Source organism: Populus euphratica, unplaced genomic scaffold (assembly GCF_000495115.2).
Source record: "Populus euphratica unplaced genomic scaffold, PopEup_1.0 scaffold19.1, whole genome shotgun sequence".
Taxonomy (NCBI): domain Eukaryota; kingdom Viridiplantae; phylum Streptophyta; class Magnoliopsida; order Malpighiales; family Salicaceae; genus Populus; species Populus euphratica.
The window spans coordinates 2,819,752-2,844,513 of NW_011499853.1; the positions used below are offsets into that span (position 1 = coordinate 2,819,752).

The 24,762-nt window shown below is 32.0% G+C and overlaps 3 protein-coding genes across 10 annotated transcripts; 1 reads left to right on the plus strand and 2 right to left on the minus strand.

The window, feature by feature from the left end:
- The first annotated feature begins 5,027 nt into the window (after window positions 1-5,027).
- Window positions 5,028-7,356, plus strand: LOC105122341 (leucine-rich repeat extensin-like protein 3). Of its 4 annotated transcripts, none has more exons than XM_011021399.1 (2): window positions 5,028-6,796; window positions 6,827-7,356. In XM_011021399.1, exons 1-2 carry the CDS (start codon window positions 5,459-5,461, stop codon window positions 6,935-6,937), a joined length of 1,449 nt encoding a protein of 482 aa, XP_011019701.1. In that variant the 5' UTR covers window positions 5,028-5,458; the 3' UTR covers window positions 6,938-7,356. The 4 variants fall into 4 exon arrangements, with proteins under 4 accessions (XP_011019701.1, XP_011019700.1, XP_011019699.1 ...); XM_011021398.1 differs by having other exon boundaries at window positions 5,028-6,793; window positions 6,824-7,356; XM_011021400.1 differs by having other exon boundaries at window positions 5,029-6,755; window positions 6,825-7,356.
- An 809-nt stretch (window positions 7,357-8,165) lies between these two features.
- Window positions 8,166-15,474, minus strand: LOC105122342 (uncharacterized). Of its 5 annotated transcripts, none has more exons than XR_841684.1 (12): window positions 15,320-15,473; window positions 15,128-15,207; window positions 14,480-14,751; window positions 13,482-14,142; window positions 12,814-13,013; window positions 12,478-12,722; window positions 11,114-11,707; window positions 10,804-10,962; window positions 10,485-10,554; window positions 10,324-10,380; window positions 10,260-10,291; window positions 8,166-8,565 (listed from the first exon to the last, which is right to left on the minus strand). XR_841684.1 is itself a non-coding variant. In XM_011021402.1 (7 exons), the coding sequence occupies exons 2-7, from the start codon at window positions 15,146-15,148 to the stop codon at window positions 11,013-11,015; spliced, it is 2,094 nt and encodes a 697-aa protein (XP_011019704.1). In that variant the 5' UTR covers window positions 15,149-15,207; window positions 15,320-15,473; the 3' UTR covers window positions 10,969-11,012. The 5 variants fall into 5 exon arrangements, 3 of the variants coding, with proteins under 3 accessions (XP_011019704.1, XP_011019705.1, XP_011019706.1); XR_841683.1 differs by having other exon boundaries at window positions 11,052-11,707; window positions 15,320-15,472; XM_011021402.1 differs by lacking the exons at window positions 8,166-8,565; window positions 10,260-10,291; window positions 10,324-10,380; window positions 10,485-10,554; window positions 10,804-10,962 and having other exon boundaries at window positions 10,969-11,707.
- A 3,765-nt stretch (window positions 15,475-19,239) lies between these two features.
- On the minus strand, window positions 19,240-20,992 carry LOC105122343 (molybdate transporter 1-like). The gene has a single exon (XM_011021405.1). The coding sequence runs from the start codon at window positions 20,828-20,830 to the stop codon at window positions 19,424-19,426; it is 1,407 nt and encodes a 468-aa protein (XP_011019707.1). The 5' UTR covers window positions 20,831-20,992; the 3' UTR covers window positions 19,240-19,423.
- Between the last annotated feature and the right edge of the window lie 3,770 nt (window positions 20,993-24,762).

Here is a 24,762-nt window from a genome sequence, read left to right on the forward strand (position 1 = left end):
AAAACCACCGCGCCCGGTGGGAGATAATGACATTGGCTTCTTTTAAATTTGTGTATGTGGCAAATCTGTGATCGAAAGGTTGATACATCAGTCTCTAATTATTGCACAAATATGAGTGCTAATTATTAAGCTAATCATTCTCCTCGACCATTCTAGTTTTTGAACACGGGAGTAAATGATACGTGGCATTAGATGTCATCATCGAAACCTTCACCACCAGCCTTGACCCATAATCGAGCAATAGTACGTGGCACCATGCTTGTTGTCGAGAAAACGTTAACCTTAACTACGAGCAATTAATTGTTGTCGAGAAAACGTTAATCTTAACCTTAACCTTATAGCATAGTTTTTAAATCCGGTCTGATCCAAGACCTGGGTTCCAGGTTTTGACCGGGTTGACCGGGTTAATTTTTATTTTTTTTAAAAAATTAAAACGACGTCGTTTTAGTAAAAAAAATAAAAATTAACGGATTGCAACCGAGTTTTTTACCGGGTTTTTCCGGGTCAACCCACCGGGTCGTCCGGGTCACACCGGGTCATGGCTTACCTTATTTTTTCATCAACCCGGCCCGGTTCCAGCCCCCAGGTCGGTCGGGTCTCGGGTTAACCCGGCGAGCTGGACCGAGTTTTAAAACTATGCCTTATAGTATCATTAATATAATAAAAATAAATTTAACAAAATAAATTTAATAACATTAAATAAAATCACTAATATTTATCTGGGTTACATGATGCTAAAATCTCTAATAATTCAACACATGGTCATTGGAAACTTAAGTTCAATCCTGGTGGTTAAAGATATTGTTTGAGATTGTGGTGTATAATGTTTTTTAAATTATTTTTTTTTTAAAAAAAAAATGTTTTTTAAATTATTTTTTTTTTAAAAAATATTAAAATATTTTTTTATTTAGGATATCAATATATTAAAACAAATAAATAATACTAAAAATATAAATTAAAACTTAAAAAAATTACAAAAATCAATCTAATCACGCTACCAAATAATCTCTAAATCAACTATCACCTGTTATTGCTCTTGCAAAAGGTTTTTTTTTTTTGAACTTCCTTTTAATTTTCATCTCGAGCTTTTCCATTTTTTTCATTCATCTCAAAAGTTTTTTTTTTTCCTTCTTATCCTGCGGGCATATGCATCCATGTGATGAAATTAAAATTTTGAATTAATAATATCTGACTAGGACAATGTTACGGGTACATGGATCCTTGCCACTGTTGATGTTTTTGGCAACTTGTTTGTCCAGTTGCCTTAGATGGGTGTTTGAGAAATAAAAGCCACGTGGCATAATTTTAATGGCAGCGGCATTTACAGAATCCAGCAGCGTTGTATAGTAACGAACGGCATTGTAGTACAATGAAAAAGAGTCTGCGGTGCTGAAAAAACGAAGAGGCATGAGGCAAGTAATAAAATATTAATCTTGTGCAGGATAAGCATTCAATCTGAAGACGAAGAGTTATAGCAGTTCACCTGTCAATTTGACAGAGAGGAGACCGGCCGGCTGAGGAGTGGCCACCCCATGTATTGCCCGTGAACCAGTGACTTGAACTCGATCACTTGTGTATGACTTCGTCCTCTGCATCGATAATTATGATCCACAACTGTCTCTCGGACATTAATTTAACCCTTTTTTTTAGTTGCAAGAAATTTTTAGATCAATTTTTGTTGTGATCACAATTTATATAAAAACTTCATTTTTTTAACGTTAAAAATATTTTTGAGTCTAAAAATATTCATACACTGGCTTCCATGTTTTTAATTCGAATGAGCTTAAAAAACAAACATATTAGCTAGAGTATTTAATTTAAATTTTAATTTGTTTTAATGTCAAAATATCTTGAACTTTATTTCAATAATTTAAATTTTTTATTTAAGATGATATTTTTTTATGTAATTTTTAAATCTGATTTAATTTATTAAGTAAACCTGGCGTTTCGTCAGCCTAAGACATGGCTAGAGCTAAGTTTGCTCCTGAACCTCCTAAAGAGATGTTTCATTTTAATAATTTTTTAATTAAAATAACATTATTTTTATATAAAAAATTTAAAATAATATTATTTTATTAAAAACCACACTGCACTTAAGTTCACCTCACTAATTTACGAGTTGATATACTTGCCTATCAACTCCACTCGGGTCTTAGGTTAGGTCATGAAATGATATAGATCTTATAATTATGAGTTATAATGATAAAGTTTAGTATTTCAAAATTGATTTTTTTTTTTGTGATAGTGAATTTATATAAATTTAAAATTAAAATGAAATTTTAATTAAAATGATATACTAAAGAGTAAAGCTATTTTTAAAGACTCGTCATTTTTAAAGACCCATTCAATGACTTAAACTTCCACCTCAATTCTTCTGTTGCATATACCAATTACTCCATCCTTAATCGTAAACTCAACCAAAATCTGAATCTGACGAAGACAAATGGCCTCCTCATCTTATACTTATTAGCATACAGGCCCAGCCCAAATTATGGTGAAGACAAGTCCAAGTCGACGACGTATTGTAGCCAATTATTGGGCCACGGACACAATTCGCTAAGCTCATGGCCTCACTCACACAAATATGAGATATCCCAAAGCCCAAAACTCTAACTGATTCACTGAGCCCAAGACCAAGAGGAAGAAAATTGATTGGATGGTCACGAGCGATGCGGTGAACCAGGAGCAGAATGGGGGGTGTCCCTTGCCGGCCTGTCCCCTGTGCCGCTCTGCCTATACTTAGGATAGGCGCCGACGGTTCAGCCATGAGAGACGTTAAAGCTTTTGGGTCCACACCTCACATGTCTATGTCGCTCGCATACTTTGTCATTTTCTTGTACCCCCACCACTGCTATCACTTCAAATGTTACGTCACCGATATTTTTCTCAGGTGGGGTACGGCTCAGCCCTGCAAGTTAGCCGGTGACCTCGCGTTGTACAGGAGCCTGATGAGCTCACGATTCGTTATTACGGTTAACATCCTTTATTTTTTATTTTTTAATTGTAGCAATGATTTGTTACCAGGAAATCATGTTTTGACCTTTAAAAATGTCACTCAGGGATTGGTTTTGTGATTTAAGAGGTATGATCCAACAAAAATTCTCACACAAGACTTTGTAGAATCGTTATAAATTAACAAAGAAGTACAAGGTTTCTTTTCTATTGGAAAGACACACACTTTTCTAATTATTTATAAATATGAGTTTTTATTTTATAATAATTGAAGTGAAAATTATAATAAATGTGCTCCACTAGTAAACTTCTTAATACTATTATATAGATATTTATAATATTAAAAATAGAATTCAATATTATTATAATAAAAATTAAATAGCAGTTATTAGATAACTTTTTATTTGTCTTCTCTTCTTTTTTTTTCACATTCCATATTAACTCTTTTTTTACCTGAATTTTAAACAATTTTCTTAACACTTCTGCCCGTATAGACACTTTATTTTATATTATTAATGGAGCAACAATCCAATTCAAGCTATCAAAATTCAATACTCTAAATATCTATTTTACATAATGAAATATTAAACTAAAATTTATATTTTTTGTTTAAGTCCAATTATATTTAATTTTGATTAATAAAAATTATGTTACTCAAAATTTATCTTATATTATGATATTTTACTCACTTACCGATAAATTTATAAATAAATATAAAGAAAAGATTGATTTTGAGTTTATGGGTATATATAATATAATTTTAAAACATTTTAATTATCAAAACCCAATAAATAAATAAAATAAATGAAATGAGATATAAATTCTGATATTTTTTTTTCAAAACAATATTTTTATATTTAAACTTTATTTAAGAGTCTAATTGTGATTGTTTTTTAAAATATTTTTTACTCATAAATATATTAAAATAATATTTTTTTTTATTTTTTAAAAATTATTTTTGATATCATCATATTAAGATATTTAAAAATATTAATTTAAAATAAAAAAATAAAAATATTATTTTTTTTAAAACATATTTTTTAAATATAAAAACAAACAAAACCGTAATAACACAGAAAGAGAGGGTTAAGTAAGAGGTTGAACTGGTAGATGAGGGGAGGAATAAGCGGCAACTGCCCATAAAAGAAGTTGTCCGGCAAATGCTGCTGTACTCACTGACTCGTCTGACCGAGAAATTGTAGCCTTACAAATACTAGAAGACTTGCTTGCTTCTATCAATTCATATACCTACTCCTCTAATTCAAGTGCCTACATAGAGTAGGGCCTACAACCCCGCTCCTAAATTTGGTCCCTCGTGTAGAGGTAAAAATTACAAATAAAAAAAATGTTCACAAATTGGGGTGATTGTTTGAATTCCAATTTTAGGGTTCGAAACTAAGTTCATATGTGGATAGGATAATGTTTGGCTGAAGGAAAAATGAGATGCTTGTTTCAAGTCCTACTTTGGGGTTAGTGACTAATGTGTGTTTCCGTGATGTGCTACATTATATTTACTTGTTTGAAAATATATTAAAATAATATATTTGTGATTTTTTAACTTTTTAGTATTAATATTAAAATTATTAAAAATATTTTAAAAAATCAGTTTTTTAAGACATAAAACATCTTGAAAAGCAGGTTGAACAATATTATCAAGCATATTTTTAAGTGTTTGTTATGTATCCTTTAAGTATTTATTATGTACTTGGTAGTAGGTGAATGTACTTTTATAAAAAAATATTAAAATATTATATATATATAAAATAAAACCTTAAAAAAATCATATAAAATAAAAGTGAATTTGATATTTTTTTAAAGTAAAAAAGCATTTTAAAACACAAATTAAAACACATAAACAAACATACTAAAATTGAACTAAAATATTGTTTAGGTGAAGGAATATAGTTAAATCATCCATCCTTTCAATAAGTGGATCGAAGAAAAAATTAATTTTAACATGTATAAATATTAAAATTAATTCCCAAAAACAGTGTTTAATTTGGGACGACTATTTCAAGGTGAGACATTTACTATGGTGGGCCTTGAATCCTGAATATTTAACAACCGACAGCCAAATACCATACTCGCAAATTTCAAGAAAAGAACCTCCTCAGAGTCATTACCCGTAAGAGCACCAACCTGTTAGGCTGTTAGTTTTCGTGGGGTTTCTAGTCATGGCCAGAAAATAGAGCCGAGTCATCGTGAGAAAGAAGCACCAAGAAATTTGTTATTAAAACTGGGAAGGAAGCTTGTTCATTCATCCATACCTCACACTGGCCTTTCTCTTGTGACTAGCTAGTAGTGTTTATTGTTCCCGTTGCCTTCAAAAGCACTCTCAAATCTATGCAAAATCTCCCCCTTCAGAATCTCTTCCTCCATTGCCACCTCTCTTGCCCTTTGTCTCTCTAAATCTTGAAGAAATCAAAGAAAGAAAAAACTAGAAGAGACAGAGAGAGGACCCCTTTTATATTAAAGAAAAAGATCCATACATGTTCACTGGTGTCTGATGAAGGCAAAGACTCACATTCTTCCATTCTTTGCCACTCTCACTCTCATTTGCCTGACCACTGCCCAACACCACTCTTTTTCTAGCAATGCTGGCCCTAGAGACTCACAAACAATTCATATCAAGCAAAGCCAAAGACACCTTTTACATTACAGAGAGGAACTTGATATAGAAGATGAGTATCTGATGTTACCAGCTTGCCTCAAATTCGACAACCCTAGACTCAGAAGTGCCTACATTGCACTCCAAGCATGGAAACTAGCCATCATCTCGGACCCATTGAACCTCACATCCAACTGGGTGGGATCCGACGTTTGCAGCTACACTGGTGTCTTCTGTGCCACATCTCTCGACAATTCGTCGATTCAAACCGTTGCTGGGATTGATCTAAATCATGGCGACATGGCAGGGCACTTGGTTGAAGAGCTCGGACTCCTGACGGACATTGCCTTGTTTCACGTTAACTCCAACAGATTCTGTGGGAAAGTACCAAGATCTTTCAAGAAACTAAAACTACTCTACGAGCTGGATCTAAGCAACAATCGTTTTGCGGGCAGGTTTCCTTACGTTGTTCTTGATCTTCCAAAGCTCAAGTATCTTGATCTTCGATTTAACGAGTTTGAAGGCGATTTGCCAAAAGAGCTGTTTGACAAGGATCTCGACGCAATATTCATGAACCACAACAGGTTTGCTCTTGAATTACCTGATAATTTTGGCAACTCACCGGTTTCTGTTATTGTTCTTGCAAATAATAAATTCCACGGGTGTTTTCCGACAAGTTTGGTTAACATGTCTAAGACCCTAAATGAAGTGATTCTCATGAACAATGGCTTGCGCTCGTGTTTACCTAGGGAGATAGGATTGCTTAAGAAGGTGACAGTTTTTGATGCGAGTAATAACAAACTCTTCGGTTCTTTGCCGGACAACATCGGAGAAATGGAGAGTCTAGAACTGCTAAATGTGGCACATAATATGCTGTCAGGAAATATCCCTGGAAGCGTGTGCTTGCTTCCACATCTGAAGAACTTTAGTTATGCTTATAACTTCTTCACTGGTGAACCACCAGCGTGTTTGGATTTGGAAAATTTTGATGATGGCAGGAATTGTTTGAGGAACAGGCCCAAACAGAGATCAACATTGCAATGTAAAGTGTTCTTGTCTAGGCCCGTAAAGTGCGAGGCTTTTAAATGTCACAAGTTCGATCCTTCTCCACCGCCCCCACCTGTTACTTCACCCCCTTATCAATCACCCCCTCCGCCTCCACCACCTCCGCCATGCCATGAGCAACCGCCTCCACCTCCATCACCTCCACCATGCCATGAACAACCGCCTCCACCATCACCTCCAGTTCAATACTTGTTGCCTCCACCTCCTCCAGTTTATAATTCACCGCCTCCACCAGCTCCAGTGTATAATGGTCCATTGCCACCTATTAGTGGCATACCTTACGCATCTCCGCCACCTCCACCACTCTACTAAATGGATGATTCTTTTTAGAGATTTCTCCTTTCACCAGCCCTGCAAGATCACAATTACTTGCCTTGTATTCTTGGCAACAAGGGGAATAGACCGGAGTCACCGGACCCATTTCATAGCAATCATCCAAGAATTGTTTCACATAATTGCATGTAGCAGAATTCAAGTTTAAAAGACATTTGGAGATAGAAAAGAACAGAAGGAAAAGAAGTGTGCAAGAAGATTAAGTTTCCCTATATGTTTATAATTGAATTGCCATGCGTGTTTTTTGAGTAGTTAATAAGATGAATGATGTAGAGAGAAACAGTAGGTTTGCAGCGATTGTAATTACATATATGAGATTCATCTTAGCTATTTATATGTGCTTTCCAATGGAAAGATCTGATGTCTACTTCAGTGTCATTGTTTATTCTGTTCTTATATTTCTAGCTTCTGGTCACCTACGTTTTCAGTACACAGCAGCCTCATCTCCCTGGGGTTTCTGCTTCCCTCCTCTTCTGAACTCGTTCATGATTCACCATATGGTGAAGGGAACAAGAAAAATCTAGCCAGTCGCCACCTTATAGTTTCAGGTTCAGTTCCAGTCCAATAATACATACAAATATCTTTTCATGCTAATTTGGCTAATCAAATGAGTGCAAAAGATTTCAGCGTCATCTCCCTGGGGTTACTGTTGCCTATTGTTTTTGGTGGTTTGTGGCTTAAAACGCTTAAAGGTGTGGACATCATGCCAATAACTCATCGAGCTACCCATGATAAGATCCTTTCATCTAATTATCACAAGATATACATGTGAAACCCTTTTTCATATGAAAATCTGGAAAGATGATAAAGGTCTCTATCGTCTGTGGCCAACACATTCATCACGGGAACTTTAAAAACTCACTCTCTAATCTGCCTACTGGTCTTCCATGCTTACTATGTTCTAGCAAGACAATTAATGAAACACCTGCCCACGTAATATAACACAAGAAGCAATGGCCCTAATCCAATAACTGTCACGCGTTGCTACTGTTCGCATTCACAACTCTTGATCTAAAGAGGGGCCTTTGACGGTTGAGCAAGCTTTAGCCAACATTTTAGACCAGCTTAAATTTCCATGACATCAACATGAAGCAGTTTTTCAAGTAATGACATGGTTGCCAGACAATGTAACAGTTATGCTACAACGATAATTTGTGCAGTGAAATGGAGAAACTAAATAGTTAGTCCTAGAAATAACCTGACTTACTTTACAGCCACAGCATCTTAGACCACCTTTAAATCTCCATGGCACCAACATAAAGCAGTTTTTCAAATAATGACACGGTTGCCAGATAAGATAACAGTTCTGCTCCAATGATAATTTGTGCAGTGAAATAGAGAAACTACAAAGGAAGTCCTTGCAAAAACCTGACTTGCATTCTGTCGTTACTTTTTTGCAAGTACCTTGTTGTTTCAAGGAATCTGGAAATTACAAGGATCAATTTGAAGAGAGAATAAAGTGTACACTAGATTTGTAGTCCATGTGGCCTTCCTACAAAGCAACATGTCACGAGAAAATATACAGTTGAACTAACAGTTAATTAAAGATATCACCTAAGATTAGACTTCTTATCCACATCAGCACATGATCCTGGGGGTAACACCTCCTGGAGAAACAAAATTATTTCTTTTTATATCTTGAAGCAGGAAAGACTGAAAGAATAAATGATCCATACTAAGAAATATTGAAATAAGATCCTTATGGCTTGTAACTTCATCTATGTCCATCTTATTACACTTGAAGAACCATTTAATATTTTAATGCATTACACCAGCAGAAAATCTTGTTCCCTAGTTGCCCAGTCATGAAAACAATACCATGACTCTTACCCATTTTTTTGGCAAGTAGAATGTGCTCTCCCAAAATTAATCCCATTAACAAAAAATTAAAGGACTAAAGAAGGAGGGTGTTTTACCATACCCCTCCTCACATTACACTATTAACTGAAATAATATTTTTAAAATCTTCTTTTTAATATATATATATTTTTATTTTAATTCCATTCTTCAACATTAATTTATTAGGCATTGGGCTTCGTACTTTTTTTAATTTACTTTTATGAGGTTATCTTGAACATATGACTTGAACCACGGGTTTAACAGGTTAATTTGATTGACTCAAATATTTTTTTTCTTTTTCTAATTGACTTTTCTTTCTTCTCGATTTCATTCTTCAATATTGAGTTGATTGAGAATTAAACTTCGTGATCAAATTTAGTCTTTTTTCTATGAGGTTATCTCCATTTCATAACTTAGGTTAATCTTGGTTGACTCGAATTGTTTTTTGTATTTTTTTAATTGATTTTTTTTTCAATTGGATTGATTGAGAATTGAACTTCATAATTTGTTTTAATTTGTTTTGTATTGAGTTATCTCAATCTCATTGCCCAGGTCACAGGTTTTACAGGATAACCCAAGTTGACTTAAAATATTTTTTTGAATTGATTTTTTTTTCAATTTCATCCTTTAACATTGAGTTTATTGAAAATTAAGCTTTGTAATTTGTTTTAGTTTTCTTTCTATAAGGTTATCATGATTTCATGACTCGGTATGCAAATTGACAAGTTAACCCAAGCTGACCCAAATCAATCAAATATATTGTTATCTTATTGTTTATTAAAAAATCTCATCTTAAATATTTATTTTAGATCAAACTACGTTTTTATCTATCATCGGGTTGCTTTTAGACCCATCAAAACGATCAAGTCATATTGAATCAATTCTTACATTGTTTATTTTTTTTTTCTACTAGAAAAAATCATTAGTAATGCTTAGAATATTTTTTATATTAAAAAAATTTGATTGGACCCACAACGTAGTTCAAGCCAAATGATACAATACCAACTAAAAATCTAGCACCTTCTCACTTTAAGAAAGCCCTTAGATTTGTTTTCAAGATTAAGAGGGTGATTGGGATTGTGGTTTTTGACTTTTTTTTAGCTTATTTTTTGAATTGTTTTAATGTGCTGATATTAAAAATAATTTCTTTTAAAAAACTTTATTTTAATGTATTTTCAAGCGAAAAACATTTTGAAAAACAACTTCTATAAAGATTATAATTTTTTTGAAACATCTTTGGTAACGGCATCCACGTTAAAAACTTTTGTCCATATTTGTCTCTTAAGGTTCAGCATTTCCTGTTCATTTTTTATGTATTGAAATGAAAAGGGGGAGAAACACCCAATTTATTAATTATTGAAGAATTTGTATCTCCCTTGATTTTCCTTCTTCTAGTACCTATCGATTATACAGAATAAAAAAGAAAAATTACTCTACAATCACACACACACATATAACTTACTAGCTAAAGATGACTCCACTTTATTTTGCTTGGCCACTTCAATGGAGATGAACAAAGACCGATGTTTTCTGGCAAGATTTGCTTATATCAAACCATGAAACAGGGCGTCAACAGAGGCTATCTGTGAGACAAATGCAGTTAGAAACGACGAGGGACAAAAAAATGTTACCAAGACCGAAAGCTAAGACATCATGCATCATATGAATATGCCTGTAGAGCTATTACCTTCTGCCATCTCACAGGTAAATATCCAACACTAAAACCAGGCAACCATGGATCCCACATAATACATTCCCTGAATCAGAGAGACCAAAAATGTTAGCTTGATGGGAAAACAAACAAATTCATAAACAAAGAATTATTCAGGGGCCAAACTCATCAAGACTGAACAATGAACAGGTTCAACAGCTGAACTCAACAAAATCTGAATTAACATAACTATTTCTCTTTTCCTATTGTTTTCGGTTTCTTTTTTTCTTCCCTGGCTATCAAATCAATATACTAAGAATGTTCGATGATTAGTATTTAAGGAAATAAAATGTACCTTCACAGGCAAAAACCCTTTGTTTCATGAATGCAAGTTTTGAACTCGCCAAAGCAAGCTGGTGCAAGTTCTGACTTCTGAAGTTAGCTTGCCAGCAGATCAAAGGATATAACTTCATGTTCTCATTCAAAACCTTGGCCAAATGGAAAAGCCTTCAAACTGGAAAAAAAAAAAAAAAAAAGTGCTCTATCACCTTTCTAGTAGCTCAATCAATGAAGGTGTGGGAAAAGCAGAAGACTATCTCCTACTTGAGTGTTCATTTCAGGTGGTGATGGCTGGAGTAACCCATTATTAGACAAGTCTTCCAAACCTTTGATATCCTGTTGCAAGCGGCTAACACGCAAAATCGCATGCTCAAGAACCAGAGGATCATCGGGGGGGTTCTGCAGAAGGGTAAGCAAGGCCTGGCGATAAACTTGAGATGCCAATAATGGCCTTGCAACCTGTCGATTTTTACATAAAATTGCTACCTTGATGACATGCTTACAGAGATTTCCCTGTCTTGACCAGGGGCAGTCACAGAGGGCGAACTCAGAACCAGGGTTCCAAATTGTATATGCCAGACTTCTATCGGTCTGGGAGATGACTTTCGCAAGCTGTAGATTTTGTTCATCCAATATCACATCGACATCAGGGATGTGCAGGGCCTGATACCAAGCATTAGTTGAGAAAGACTTGTCCCTTGCATAAGTGAAATACCCAGTCTCTGCACTGTATTGATCTAACCAATATAAGGAGTGGAATTCAGTTGTCAAAGTGTGGATCAACCAGTCAATTCTTGTATAGGAATTAGCATATTGCTGATCGAAAAGCTTGGATTTCAACCTTAAGTGGTAGGATTCAATTGCAGCCAGGGGCTCTGTACTGGCTACAGGGAGAGACCTGATGCTATTAATCCACAACTCTGTAACACAAGAAGGCAGGTTAAAACAAGCATCTACTATTAAAAGTTACAGCTATGAATTGCTTTGAATGAATAATACAGGCTTTTAATTTCATCTTCAGTAGCTATATGGAGGAGCTGAATGACACTGAACATGACGCTGTTATAGAATGAATCAATGCAGAAGTTATCACCTCTCCATTATTTGCATATTTTAATAGCTGATGTTTTACATCAAGGTCATTGTATACTAGCTGTTTGCTCATATAATATTATAAATGTTATTTCTAAATCTTCCACTTTTTTCTTCTGTTATATCCCCACTTATACATAATGAAAAATTTAGTCAAACTAGATATCATTTGTGAACTAAGTTAGAATTTATTAATAACTACATCATAAGATGTCATATGAATAATGGGTTACATTTGGAAGACTTGCATAAGAACAATGCTCTGTGTTGTTCTTCAATATGCAGCTGTTATTTCAATCATGGTTAAAAATCTTTCTTTACAATATTCAATATTCCTTTTTTCTACATGTAACAGCCTACCATTTTTTAGCACCAAATGAATAAATAAAGAAAATCCCTATTTCATTACAGAAATTATTATGAGATCAAAGTTGGGAATAAATAATATCCTATTTCAACAATGCATGTTTATATTTGAAATTAGATGGTTGAAATATAATAAGGCAAAAAAATATTACATTATAAAGATTCCTCCAAGAAACAAGGAGAAGGCTTTTATTCTCAGACAAGTAGAATAATGCATAAAAGAAATATATACCTATATATGGCAACCATCTCCTCTTGAAATAATCCATAAAGATACACTGGTCAACATATACTTGCATGAACTCTTCAACTGCATTATCAGCATTTGGCCCACTTCTTGTAGAATACAAAATCCAACCCAAGTGCTTAAACATCTCTCGCTGAACATCAATGTTGCAGCATTTCTTTAAAAGACTTCTCATCCAAGCACGGCGGACATGCCAGGCACATAATAGCAACCGGCATTGGAAGGCCTCTCTGCAATTAAAAACCACGAAGGAATTTAGATTCCCCATTGAAAGCTAGGGTCAAGTAGAAGAAATTGGCAGTCCCTGCCAAAAAAAATTACCTTATGAAAGAAATATCAAAAGAAGGATCATCCACTAAAAAGGCATTAGGCCTCCATCTCGGGTCCTTGCTTCGGATTCTTTCAGCCAAAGAGCCAATCCATTTGTGGATATCTTGAGTAACAAATGAGGAGGTAACGATCCAAGCAACCGGAATTGCATTTTGAGAAGAGTCAAAAACTAGTAAAGTACATAGGGGATACTGCAATGGAGAAAATTACCATGTGAATTGCTATTGAATTAATATCTATAACACCTTTTCATGTTCCACAGTATAGCAATTCAATTCTTCCTCAACTTTTAGCCCAAATAATTTATAATCATGAAGTTTGGTCCATCTAATCCACACTATATTGATGAATTTGAAGGTCACAAGTATAAAATAAAGGCCCTTGAACAATTGTGTTCCTTGAATTGTGGTCTTGGAAGGAAGAATTTGGAGACTTAGAGCTTGAGGGTTTTTACATAAACTCGCTGCTCTCAAGACTGGATTTTGGTTGCAAGCCCAAGCGTAGAATGACTCAAATTTTTGCAATCATAAGATATTTGATACTAAAATCTGTCAACCACCAATATTTACGAAGAAAGTTTCTGAATCCTGAAATTTTTGCATGCCAGTGGCTTCACACATGACCTGAAGAATCAAAGAGTTCTTAAATGAACAAATTACCTTAAGTTTCTTCAAGCCAAATGTAGAATGAGAAGCTATCGAACCACTATGTCCATAACGGATCATCTGCTGCAGCTGCCAATCTGTCTGTATCCCCAGAATAAAAGGTTCTGTGCTTGACATATCTTGGAAGAAAAAAACATGCTTCTGGTGGCGCTGCACCCACATCTTTACACTGGATTCATCATCTGCATGCAATTTGTAAGATGAATTACGAACATTCCTCTCCATGTTGCGAACATCATTCCGAGTGAGCAAATCATCTCGGTTGAGGGGGCCACCATGCCCCTGCACCACCTCTGCATGATGCTGGATTATATTGTCCAAAGATATTCCAATATATAGCAAAGACATCACTTTCTGGCGCAATTCTTCTGAAATCCTTGGAGCATACATAGCTCTTGTCCCCACAGCATCCACATCAAGTATCCCATGACATGGGGCCCCTGTTTTATCTACATGTTTTCTCTGATTATATATGATAAGAGCAAGGAAGGGGCGAGTGTATAGGCGTTTTACAGTGAAATGGCAAAGGCAACCTCTCATCATGTGACGCCTCCCGGGTCTGCTTCCCTTCCCAGTCGCAGGTTTGGTATGAGAACCATCCCCCATAGTGGACTCACTATCTCGATAATCTTCAGGACCATATGAACACCAATATCTGAAAGATAACTTTCATAATGCATTACTTGGATTAAACTACAAGGGATCTTCAAGACATGCATCAAGTCCCGGTGACATAATTAACTTTTATCATTTAAAATATTCTCTTTGAATGTTTCTCCATTTAGTGGTAAATAAACATTCATTTTGCAAAACATTCACCTTTAAAATAGACAAAAAAAGCTGTCCTTTAAGGAGCTCTTGGCAGAGAGCACATTTCAGAGAACAAAAACCAAGAACAATCATTTACACACTGGCGTTCATAATTCATTCGTCATAAAACCCAAAAAAGAAGAAGGTGCCTTGTATAGCACTGCATGAATTTATGAACATACAGTGTATATTCAAGATAGCCATCGACCCTTGGTTTGCTGATGCTCCCTTCAGATCTCTTCCTTCTAGACTCAATTCGAAAGCTAGCAGGACATTCTGCATTTGAAGATTCTCCTTTTACAAAATCATCTACTCTAGCAAAAGGGATTAGGGCAATATCATCGCCACCTTGTCGACCACCTTCTACTTTCACCCACTTTATATGAGCAGCAGAAAACTCTGCACAAGGAGGATCTTGTACTGGAAGACTAAGAATGTCCTCCATTCTTGGCATCTGTCAATTTAAGACCCCCAAAAAAAGTAAAAAAAAAACACATTACGTTGCAGTAAATCCAATTCAAGGATCAATACACACTGTACAACCCTTTTCTTTCACATTCTCATAAACACTTTGCAATGAAAAATATTTATTTTTCTTCTTTTTTCTATAAAATAAGTTATTTCATTGATCAAAGGCAACAAGAAGGGCACAACCCCACTACAAAAGCAAGAATCATTATCAGATTCCATAAGCAGTCTAATGAAGGATTAAGATTACACGTGCATGGAGTTAAGTACACTATTTTCATTGAATAAACAAGATACAAATCAACAAATGAGAATTAGAGTGAAAACAAACACAGAAAAAACAAAGGTGTAGTCAAAATCACCTTCGGTTCATGGCCCTTCATGCTCTTTTTAAAGCTTGAGATGAAACTAAGCTTTAGCTCACTGTTAATCTATTATGTCTCTGCAAATGGATAAAGTCCATTGCTTTAAGATAAAAGAAGCACTAAAAAGAGGCACTTGAAAGACCCAGAAAGCAGAATTGGAAGAGGAAGTGAGATAGTAAAGCAAATTACCTCTCAAAGCCTTGGTTTTCCTTACAATTCCAGGAGCTCCCCCTCCTCTGAATCTCTCTCTCTCTATTAGTGTTTGTACTCTGTACAGGTGAAAGCTTTTGAAATGATTGAACAAGATGTCAGCAAACGACATGATGTTCACTCGGATGCATGGCATGTTCATGTAGCCATCAAAAAAAAAAAAAGGAAGACGACGAAAGACGAGTCGTCTATACGTCAGGCTCGCGACGACTTCAAATACTTGTTTTGTTTTGTTTTATCTCGGCAACAATCTCATCTATTTAGATTATTTTAGATTTGGTTCGTGCTTATTTTTTAAAATATTTTTATATTAAAATATATTAAAATGATATATTTTTATTTTTTAAAATTATTTTATTAAAATGATTTAAAATATAAAAACATTAATTTTTAATAAAAAATTTAAATTTTTAAAAAATATGATTTTCATTGTATTCCTAAATATATTCCAATCAAAACTTTGTGATAAAAGTATCATGGTGTGAGGTAAATAAAAACATATATTATTGTTTTATATTATAAAAATATGATAAGTTATTAGTTTTCATCTATCAATAACATGATTTATAAATTAATTATAAATTTGATGAATTAATTTATATTAGTTCAAAATTTTATTATTTCAATTTTTTTTTAAAATAAATTTTAATTGAAAGATAGATTAATTCATTGAATTAATGAGGCCAGTGTCCATTTAATTCAAAGAATGTTTTAAAATTTTGCAGCTATTATTTTTTAAAGTTTTTTAATTAAAAATATATTAAAACAATATATATTTTTATTTTTTAAAAATTAATTTTTACATCAATATATTAAAATATCTAAAAAATAATAATAAATTTTTAAAAACTTAGAAAATACAGTCGTGTTTCTAAACAAAACATTGAATTGAAACATGAGCATATGGCAGCGACATACCTTTTCTGTTTGTTGATGGTATTTTTTTTCCTCCGTGCTTACGCTTTGCACTTGTTTGGAAAAAAAGACTGTAAAGGGACAAATTACAAAAACTCTAAATGCAGCGGTATAAATACCGTACACATGTGCACTAATTATCCTGGACTTATCATTCAAAATTTTTATTTTGATCATTAAATTTTTATTTTCTGCAATTGATTTTTTTGGACATAATTAAAAAACAATTGAATCAAATTTGTTAATTAAGAAGATAATTGAAAGATAAAAAATAAAAATAAATTTAAAAAAAAACATCATAATGGGTGATACTTTCAAAATTATTATAAAAAATTTACTTTAATTCTCAAACTTTACAAGTCATACATGTTTAATCCTTCATTGATTTTTTAATTTTATTTTCTAATTCTTAATTTAAGAAAAAAAGAGAAAATATCAATTTTGATAATAAAAAATAAAAATCAATGTTGACACTGATTTCAACTATTAAAACAATTATTTTAGTATCAAAATATTCTATTTAATGAAAGGAGTTCAATTTATATGTTTTTTCATTTTAAAATTATCTTAAAAACTATATCTACAGTTTTTTAGGTTGATTTTAGATTTTTGTATGTGTTTTTTGTTTTTTTTTAAGGATATTTATAGGTTTTTAATATATTTAGGTTATTTTCTAGATATTTTAAATAAAATTTAGATTAAAAGAATTTGAGATGAAAAAGCATAGACTTTATTTTTTCAACTTCCATGATGATTGGAATTTAAAAAATACTAGACAATACGGTGTCTTGAATTCTTCCGCCTCGGTTGATTTTTTTTTGAAATGTCCTTTCTAAATTGGTTTTTAATTGCCTGACTTCTTTTTATTTTTTAATTTTGTTTATTTGAAAAAATATTATATTATTTTTAAATATTATTTTAAATAACCTTTTAATTTATATTGAAATTAATGCTCATTTCCTTTGATTTTTTAGTTTTTATATTTAGCTCTTTTAAAATAGTAATTTTTAAAAAATTATTTTTATATGTATTTAATTTTTGAAGCAATTATTCTAATTCATTTATATTTTTTATGTTTTATATAATTAAAATTTATTTTTAAAGATGAAAAATATTTATTCTTAAATAATATTTCTCATAAGTGAAACTTTGTGATATATTTTTTTTTCTATAATTTTATATGTATATTTTTTCTATTATTATTTGGTTAAAAAAATAATTTTAATAAACAAATGTATCGAATATAATTAGGTAAATTAATATATTATGATATTAAATATTTTGATTTATATATGTATTTTAACTTTTATACATATATATTTAATTATTATTAATGATTTTTTTTATTTAATGATATAAATAATTATCAATTTATTTAATCGATGTATATATAATTTTTTTAATTTATATATAATATTATTTATATAAAAAACATATAATAAATACCTATATATTTAATTTTTTGATTGAAAAAAAAAATCAGCCCGAATCAAATATCTTATATAGTGGCTTTAATGCCATTGATGACATATTATCATTGGCTAATGAAAGTGAAAACTTTCTCTAGTCACCATCTCGAAAAAGACCCATTGGTAATCATTATCCTGTATCCTAAGGATTGAAACTACTAGTCTTGCTATAGTTTATTAAAATAAGTAATAATTGAAATTATATTCTTATATAATTCCAGGATATTTTCAGTATAACAATTATAATCATATCAATTTGGATAGAAAAACTTAAAAAAATTGACTATTTTATAAGAATATAATAAATATATTTAGAAATATAAAAGCATATCAAAGACTTAACCAATTATATAAAAATAAATTGAATCATTTATTCAAAAAATAATTAAAAAATTTATTTGTTTATGCACATTTTTGTTTGCCATCAATGCTGCTAAGATAACTGAATATGATTATTTAACTCCTCTCCTTGAAAATTTCATCCTGAACTATAATATTATCCGTAGTATAGTTGAATCAAATTCTTTTAGATGTAAAAAAAACAAAAATCAATTATTGTTAATATGTTTTTAATAATAAAGATTTAAATTATATAAAAATTTATTTAATATGATTTGGTTGACTTTATAAGTTTAAAGATAACCCAAATAATAAATAAAAATATAATTGAATTTAAAAAATTCAAGATAACAAATTCACCTGATTGTTTTTATATTTTAAAAGTAGTTTTTAAATAATTTAAATTTTTTATTTTTTATTTACTTTAAATTAATATTATTTTTTGTTTTTTAAATTATTTTGATGAGATGATATTAAAAATAATTTTTTAAAAATTTAAAAAATTATTGTGATGTATTTTTAAATAAAAATTACTTTATAAAATAACTGCAATCACATTTCCAGGTGAATCAACTCATTAACATATCAAATCTATTTCTTAGTTCATAATTTTATGATACATCTATAAAAAAATAAATAAAAAATTATTAAATATAATTATTAATTAACTTGATATTAAAAACTAAAATTAAAAAATTATTTAAAAAATAAACTAAATTAATCTAAATTAACTTATAAAATATAAATTATAAGGCTTGAATAACACTATAAAATAAAAAATAAATTTATATAAATTATAAAACTCAATAATTAGGTATCAATGCACTAGCTAGCATCATTACAGGTAGGCAGGGGCAAGTGTGCCAGTAACAATAACTAAAAGAGGGTGTATTGTGGAAATGACATCATTGCATCCTCTCATATTTTCTCATTCAATGACATCATTGCATCCTCTCATATTTTCTTATTCAAGTGGTTTTTTAATATATATATAATGTTGGTAACTTTGAAAGGTATTTTGGATTTGTTTCCGGTAATGTTCAATATCAAAGAAGAGAGCGAACCATTGAAGGTGGGAGGGAGGATCATCTGACTCGTAAAGATATGTCAAATCTGCATAATTTTAGATTATAAGCTACTGCCTGCTGCGCATTACAATTTGATATCAATATATTAAAACTGGAGGATGGAGAAGAGAATATCGTCACCCTTTTCAATGGAGGCACTGAACTTAATGAAAGATTCTAACCAGTTGCCTGCTCCAAGAGGTTCTTCAGTTCAGGCACGAACAAGAGCGTTTCAAATTAGGGACGATAGTACAGTATGAAAACTGCAGTCTGAAACACTGAATTGCAAGCATCTATACAGCAGGACATGGCTGCTCTTTTCGCCAGTTTCTCAAATGAAGAAGCACATGCGCAATCATTCCACAAACAAAGCCAAGTGATGCGCTTGAACCCACCAGTGAAACCGCAGCGCATATAAGCATCACAAAGGATTCCTCCTTTGTGTTCATGTCCCTTGAAGCCAAAGCCAACTCAATTCCTGCAAATAACAGCAACACCCCCAAAACCCCAACTGGAAATTGGTTCAAAACCATCACTAAAGAACTACCCAAAACCAAACCCAGTAGCATTTTTGCTGCCCCGAGAAGTGCCACACACCCTCCACTCCTGCCGCCAAACTTGTACTGCCCAGCCAGTCCACCTGCACCATGGCAGCATGGCATGGCGCCGAACCAACACCCCACTATGTTCATCAGTCCTACAGATACCGAAACGGAGGAGGCCGAGAAATCCTTTTGCGGAAACAGATCGGATGACAACTTGCACACAGCAATAACAGAATTTAGAACTGATAGAGGGAGCTGGGGGATTGTACCCTTGATAAACCCTTCTTTCCAAGCATGCTTAGAAATCTTCACAACTTCAATTGAAGATGGTCCAAACTTAAAACCCTTCACCACTCCAGGCCTTCTTATAAATGCCAAAATCACACCCAACAAGAAAACCATAAAAGCAGAAGGAAGTGAGGCTACAATCTGCCTCGGTCCCCTCCTCTTAGGCCTTTCTCTACCATCCAAATTAATGCCATCGCCATCTGTTTCCCTACCCTCCTCACCAGCACCATTAACAACAATAACAAAACACGCACAAACAATAGCCAGAACCAAACCATCTACACCTAACCAATGCCTATCACCACCAGACTTTGACTTGGAAAAATCTTGTACTTTCCTGATATACTTGACCGCAGTCATGGCAAAAGATAACCCTTGTGAAAGCTGAATTCCTCTAACAACGGGTAGTGGGATTAGCTTATAAACAAGCTGCATCAAACCCGTGACACCTAAAAGTAACAAAATCCCACCAGTACATATTCCTGCTGCCATGATTTCGGGCACACCAAATTCTGCACTATTTGATATAGCCACAGCAGCTATCGATTTCATTGGCTGGACTGGCATTGGCACACCATAGATTGCCCCAGTAACCATGTTGTATATGCCAGTGAATATTAATGTTGTCCCTAAATTAAGATCAACGGATAATGTTAAGGCCAGTACTATTGGTATGTACGTACCTAAATCCCCCATGGCACCATTAAGCTCTGCCCATATTTTGGATCGAAAGACAAGGTTGTCTCTCACTTTGTCGACTACATTCGATAGAAACCTTGATCCGGGTGCTTGAGCTTGGATGTCTTGAAGAGGTATTTGGTTGGCGGAGGACTCCATTGTTTGTAATTGCAAGGCTGCAGTGATCATCTCTAATGTGCTATTTTATAGGGCTATAAGAGTAAGCTGAATTGTAAAGAAAGTCAAATACAGGAAATGGAACAGCAACCTTTTGCATCTTGATTGGCCGTTAAAAAGTGAGAGAAATATGCCGCTAGTGGTGACTTAAAGGCATCTTCCCTCCTTGTCTCCTCCTCTTGTTTTCACCTCTAGTCAAATTGTTCCCTCTATAATATATTGTTCCAAATTAAACCCTCCACAGTAAATTAAAAGCGATTATAAACCTTCCACGATGGACCTCTATTGATTAAGCTGATAAATGACACTAAGTATGAAAATAAATTAAGAATAACTAACAATTGTTTTCACAGAAAGAATCAATAAATATAATTTTTTTTTACACAGTGCACGGCCGAGCTTACAGACTCTTATTTCTTCATCTAACATTGTACTCTAGCGACAAATATTAGAAAAATGATGACGTGACAATGATCTTGTGTCCCCTGACATAGAATTAGAATCAAATTGAAAAATAGGAAAAGGAGAAAAAGAGGTAACTTAGCTAGAATGCTGCGAATTCGTTGGTATTTACTTCGTATTCCCATCTAGCTAGCATGCTGGATTTGAAAGCAACACAGCACATGGTTTCGAAGATTTGCAAAAGGGAGTCTGCCCAAATGCATAAATGATCTCATAAGATGCTGGTCGAGCTGCCATCAACGCTGGAGGCTGGGGGCTATGAGATTTTGGTTACACTTGGTTTGATGGAACTGATCTGTATTACAGCTCCTATAGTTTTAAAACTGCGGGATAATATTCAGATCATAAGCTGAAAGGTTAGTATGAATTAATTTAATTTTTTAAAATAATTAAAATGATATTATTTTAATAAAAAAATATTTAAAAAATTAACAAAATTTATAATAAATTATTTTACACAGATCGATCAGTTAATACGAGTTTTAATTGATTTAGATCGCGTTAATCTTTTTTTATTTTATTCTAATCTCAAACCAGTCTAAGTCTTGATTTAGTTTAGTCAAATCTGAAATTAACTCATTAAGCTATCTTGATCCTAGGATGCTGATCCTAGGTCATTCATTTATATTTATTTATGTGTGTGTGTGTGTGTATATATATAATTTAAATTAATAATATGTTTCGTTTTAAACATCTGTATGCAAACATTATACCAACAAAAATGAATGGTTTTATGAATAAATCAAAAGGAAGTTAAAGAAGGAAGCATAGTGAAGATTTAGAAAATAAATATTAATTTTAGTGATTTATGTAAATCTTATATCTCATTTTAATAGTATAAAATTAAAATAAATGCACATACTTTATTATGTATATATTCAAAATGATTCAAAAAAAATATAAATAATTCTAAAAATTCTTCTAAGTTAAAATTGAAATTATGTATAAATTGATTGACCGTTTAGCTAGATTAAATTTTTTGATTGACTGCTTGTTTATCTATAACGAATACTTGAATACTCTAATTTAGTACTTGAGGTTTTATATTAATTTTAAAAAATTAATTAAGGAATTTCATATAGTCTAAAGGCTTTTAATCTATAATTCCATCCAAATTATACCAGAAAAGGACATCATTTTTGCTAAATGATTCTAACAAAATATTTTAATTAAAAAATAGAATAATAGTTTATTAATAAAATAGATATAAAAATAATATGAAAGTAAAATTGATGATATCTTCCATAATTTTTAATATATTTAATGCCTGCTTGAAAAAATCACAGAAGCGCAGCCTCCAAACATCTATCCAGTATGAAACCTGGTTGATTCGTTCTCGCAGATAAAACCCTCCCCAGCCAGGACCTCCTCTTTTTCTGACATTGATGGAACTCCTTGAGGAACACCCGTCTAATCAATTTAATTTCCTTGAAAAAAAAATTAATTTCCTCGAAGGCGGCTTGCTTTTAACGAACTTTACTTTCGTAGTGAGATCAGAGCATCTTGTTCACGTACTAAGCTAAGAAAATATAATAATTAGAATATTACACGGATACTGTTGTAATATTTAGAGTAAAATTTAAATTAATTCAAATTAAAAAAATAAAAATCTTGTTATCTAATAACCTGGTCAAAACAAGCTCTTAACTAATTATATTTTTAGTCAAAATACCATCATTGTGATACTTAAACAAAAAATTGGAGTCGACTGTGCTTCCCGTGACTCAAGTCGACTTCTTCAATAATTTGTGACATAGAAGGAAGAACATGCCTTGAGTTGACATTTCTGTTCCACTTTGGCAATCCATCCATGTAGTCAATTCAGTGCTTGAATGATATTGTATTTTCAATTGTTTTAAAGAATATCTTTACCTTTAAAAAATATTAAATTAATATATTTTTTAATATTTTTCAATGATTTTTACGTTTTAATATTAAAAATTTTAAAAACAAATTGAAAAAATAGATTTTAATATATTTTCAAATTTAAAATACTTTAAAAAAATATTATTGATAAAGAATCACTAATTCCCTTGAAAGCAGCTTGCTTTAGTGAACGTTTCTTTAGCAGCGAGCATTTTGAGATGTTTTGAGATCGGGTTATTATCCATGACTCGGACATTGTATATCCATTTGATTTCTTTTTTATAATTTATCAAATTATTCTTTTACTATATTAATTTGATTTAATCTATTCATTTATTATTTTTTTGATTTATTATGTTTATTAACTATATTATATTTTCTTAGCTCAATATATCTCAGTTAAATAATAAATAAATCACGACTATTTTAATATTCAACTTTGTTATCACATGTCTAAAAATAACCGTAGTTTGTTATTTGTTTAATCGAGCAACATATTAAGCTAATAAAATATAATAGTTAAAATAATATGTATAAGGATAACAATACCCGACCTAGCTTATTGGATCAATTCAAGATTTAACTAATCCAAGGTATAAATTGATTTGTGTTAAAGAAAAATAAATAGGTTAATCTGGTTAAAATCTCGAGTTACTTACTATTACAGTTAAAAAATCACTTTGCTCCTTTTACTTTTTAAATTATCATTTATATTCCCTCAGTATTTTAAATTTTCAATTGTGATGAAAAATTTTATTTTTCTTAAATCTTAGTGTTTAGTTTGAAAAAATAGAAGAAAAATCACCAAATTCTAACGGTAAAGAGAGAAAGTCCCGATTAACACCGATTCAGCCCGTAAAAATAATCGATATTGTTATTAATGAGTTTCATTCTATGAGGAGAGTCTCACCTAGATGTTTTTTGGCCTTTCTCATCAACTAAAATGATAGATCTAAGTTCAATTTTTTATTATTATTATGGGTTGATCTTGGGTTTGTGGATTGATTCGAAGTCATATATGGGTTTATCAAGGTATAAAGAATGTTTTACGGGTGTTTTTGATAAAAAAAAATAGATTAAAAAACAAGTTTTTAGATCAAAAAACAAGTTTTTAGATCAAAAAACCATAAACCTTGATTTTCCATCCATCATTATTGCTGAAATCAGAAGAAAGTAGGTAACTCATTGCCTGGCTTTATTACTTTTCAAATATTATTGGGCTAGATGACATATCACCCACCTCATTTTCAAATTAAAAAAATTAAAGATATGGAAGTGCCAGCTTACCTTTGTTGGCTCGCGCACGTGCCTTTCTCAAAATAGGTCAGATGTGTGGGTTTGGCTTGCCAAGCCCAACATCACTTGGCCTTTTTCTTTTCGTTTTCTTTTTTTCTTTTTGTTTTTTAAATGGGTGCTTGATTTGAAAAAATAAAATCTTATTTTATTGATTTAAACCAATTACAACTTTACTGATCTAATTTCAAACTAAAACAAATATTCAACCTATTTTTTCTAAGAAATAACATGTGTTTCTTATCTTTCCAACTTGATCATTGGTTATGGTAAATATATTTATTATTATTTATTAGAATATATAATTATTTATTTTTTTATTG

Coding starts and splice junctions, on each gene's coding strand:
- LOC105122341 (XM_011021397.1), top strand. CDS start 5,459: ATGAAGGCAAAGACTCACATTCTTCCATTCTTTGCCACTCTCACTCTC.
- LOC105122342 (XM_011021402.1), bottom strand. CDS start 15,148: ATGAAGGGCCATGAACCGAAG. Junction 14,752..15,127: donor TGAAGGGCCATGAACCGAAG/GTGATTTTGACT, acceptor TTAAATTGACAG/ATGCCAAGAATGGAGGACAT. Junction 12,723..12,813: donor TTTGATATTTCTTTCATAAG/GTAATTTTTTTT, acceptor TTTTAATTGCAG/AGAGGCCTTCCAATGCCGGT.
- LOC105122343 (XM_011021405.1), bottom strand. CDS start 20,830: ATGATCACTGCAGCCTTGCAATTACAAACAATGGAGTCCTCCGCCAAC.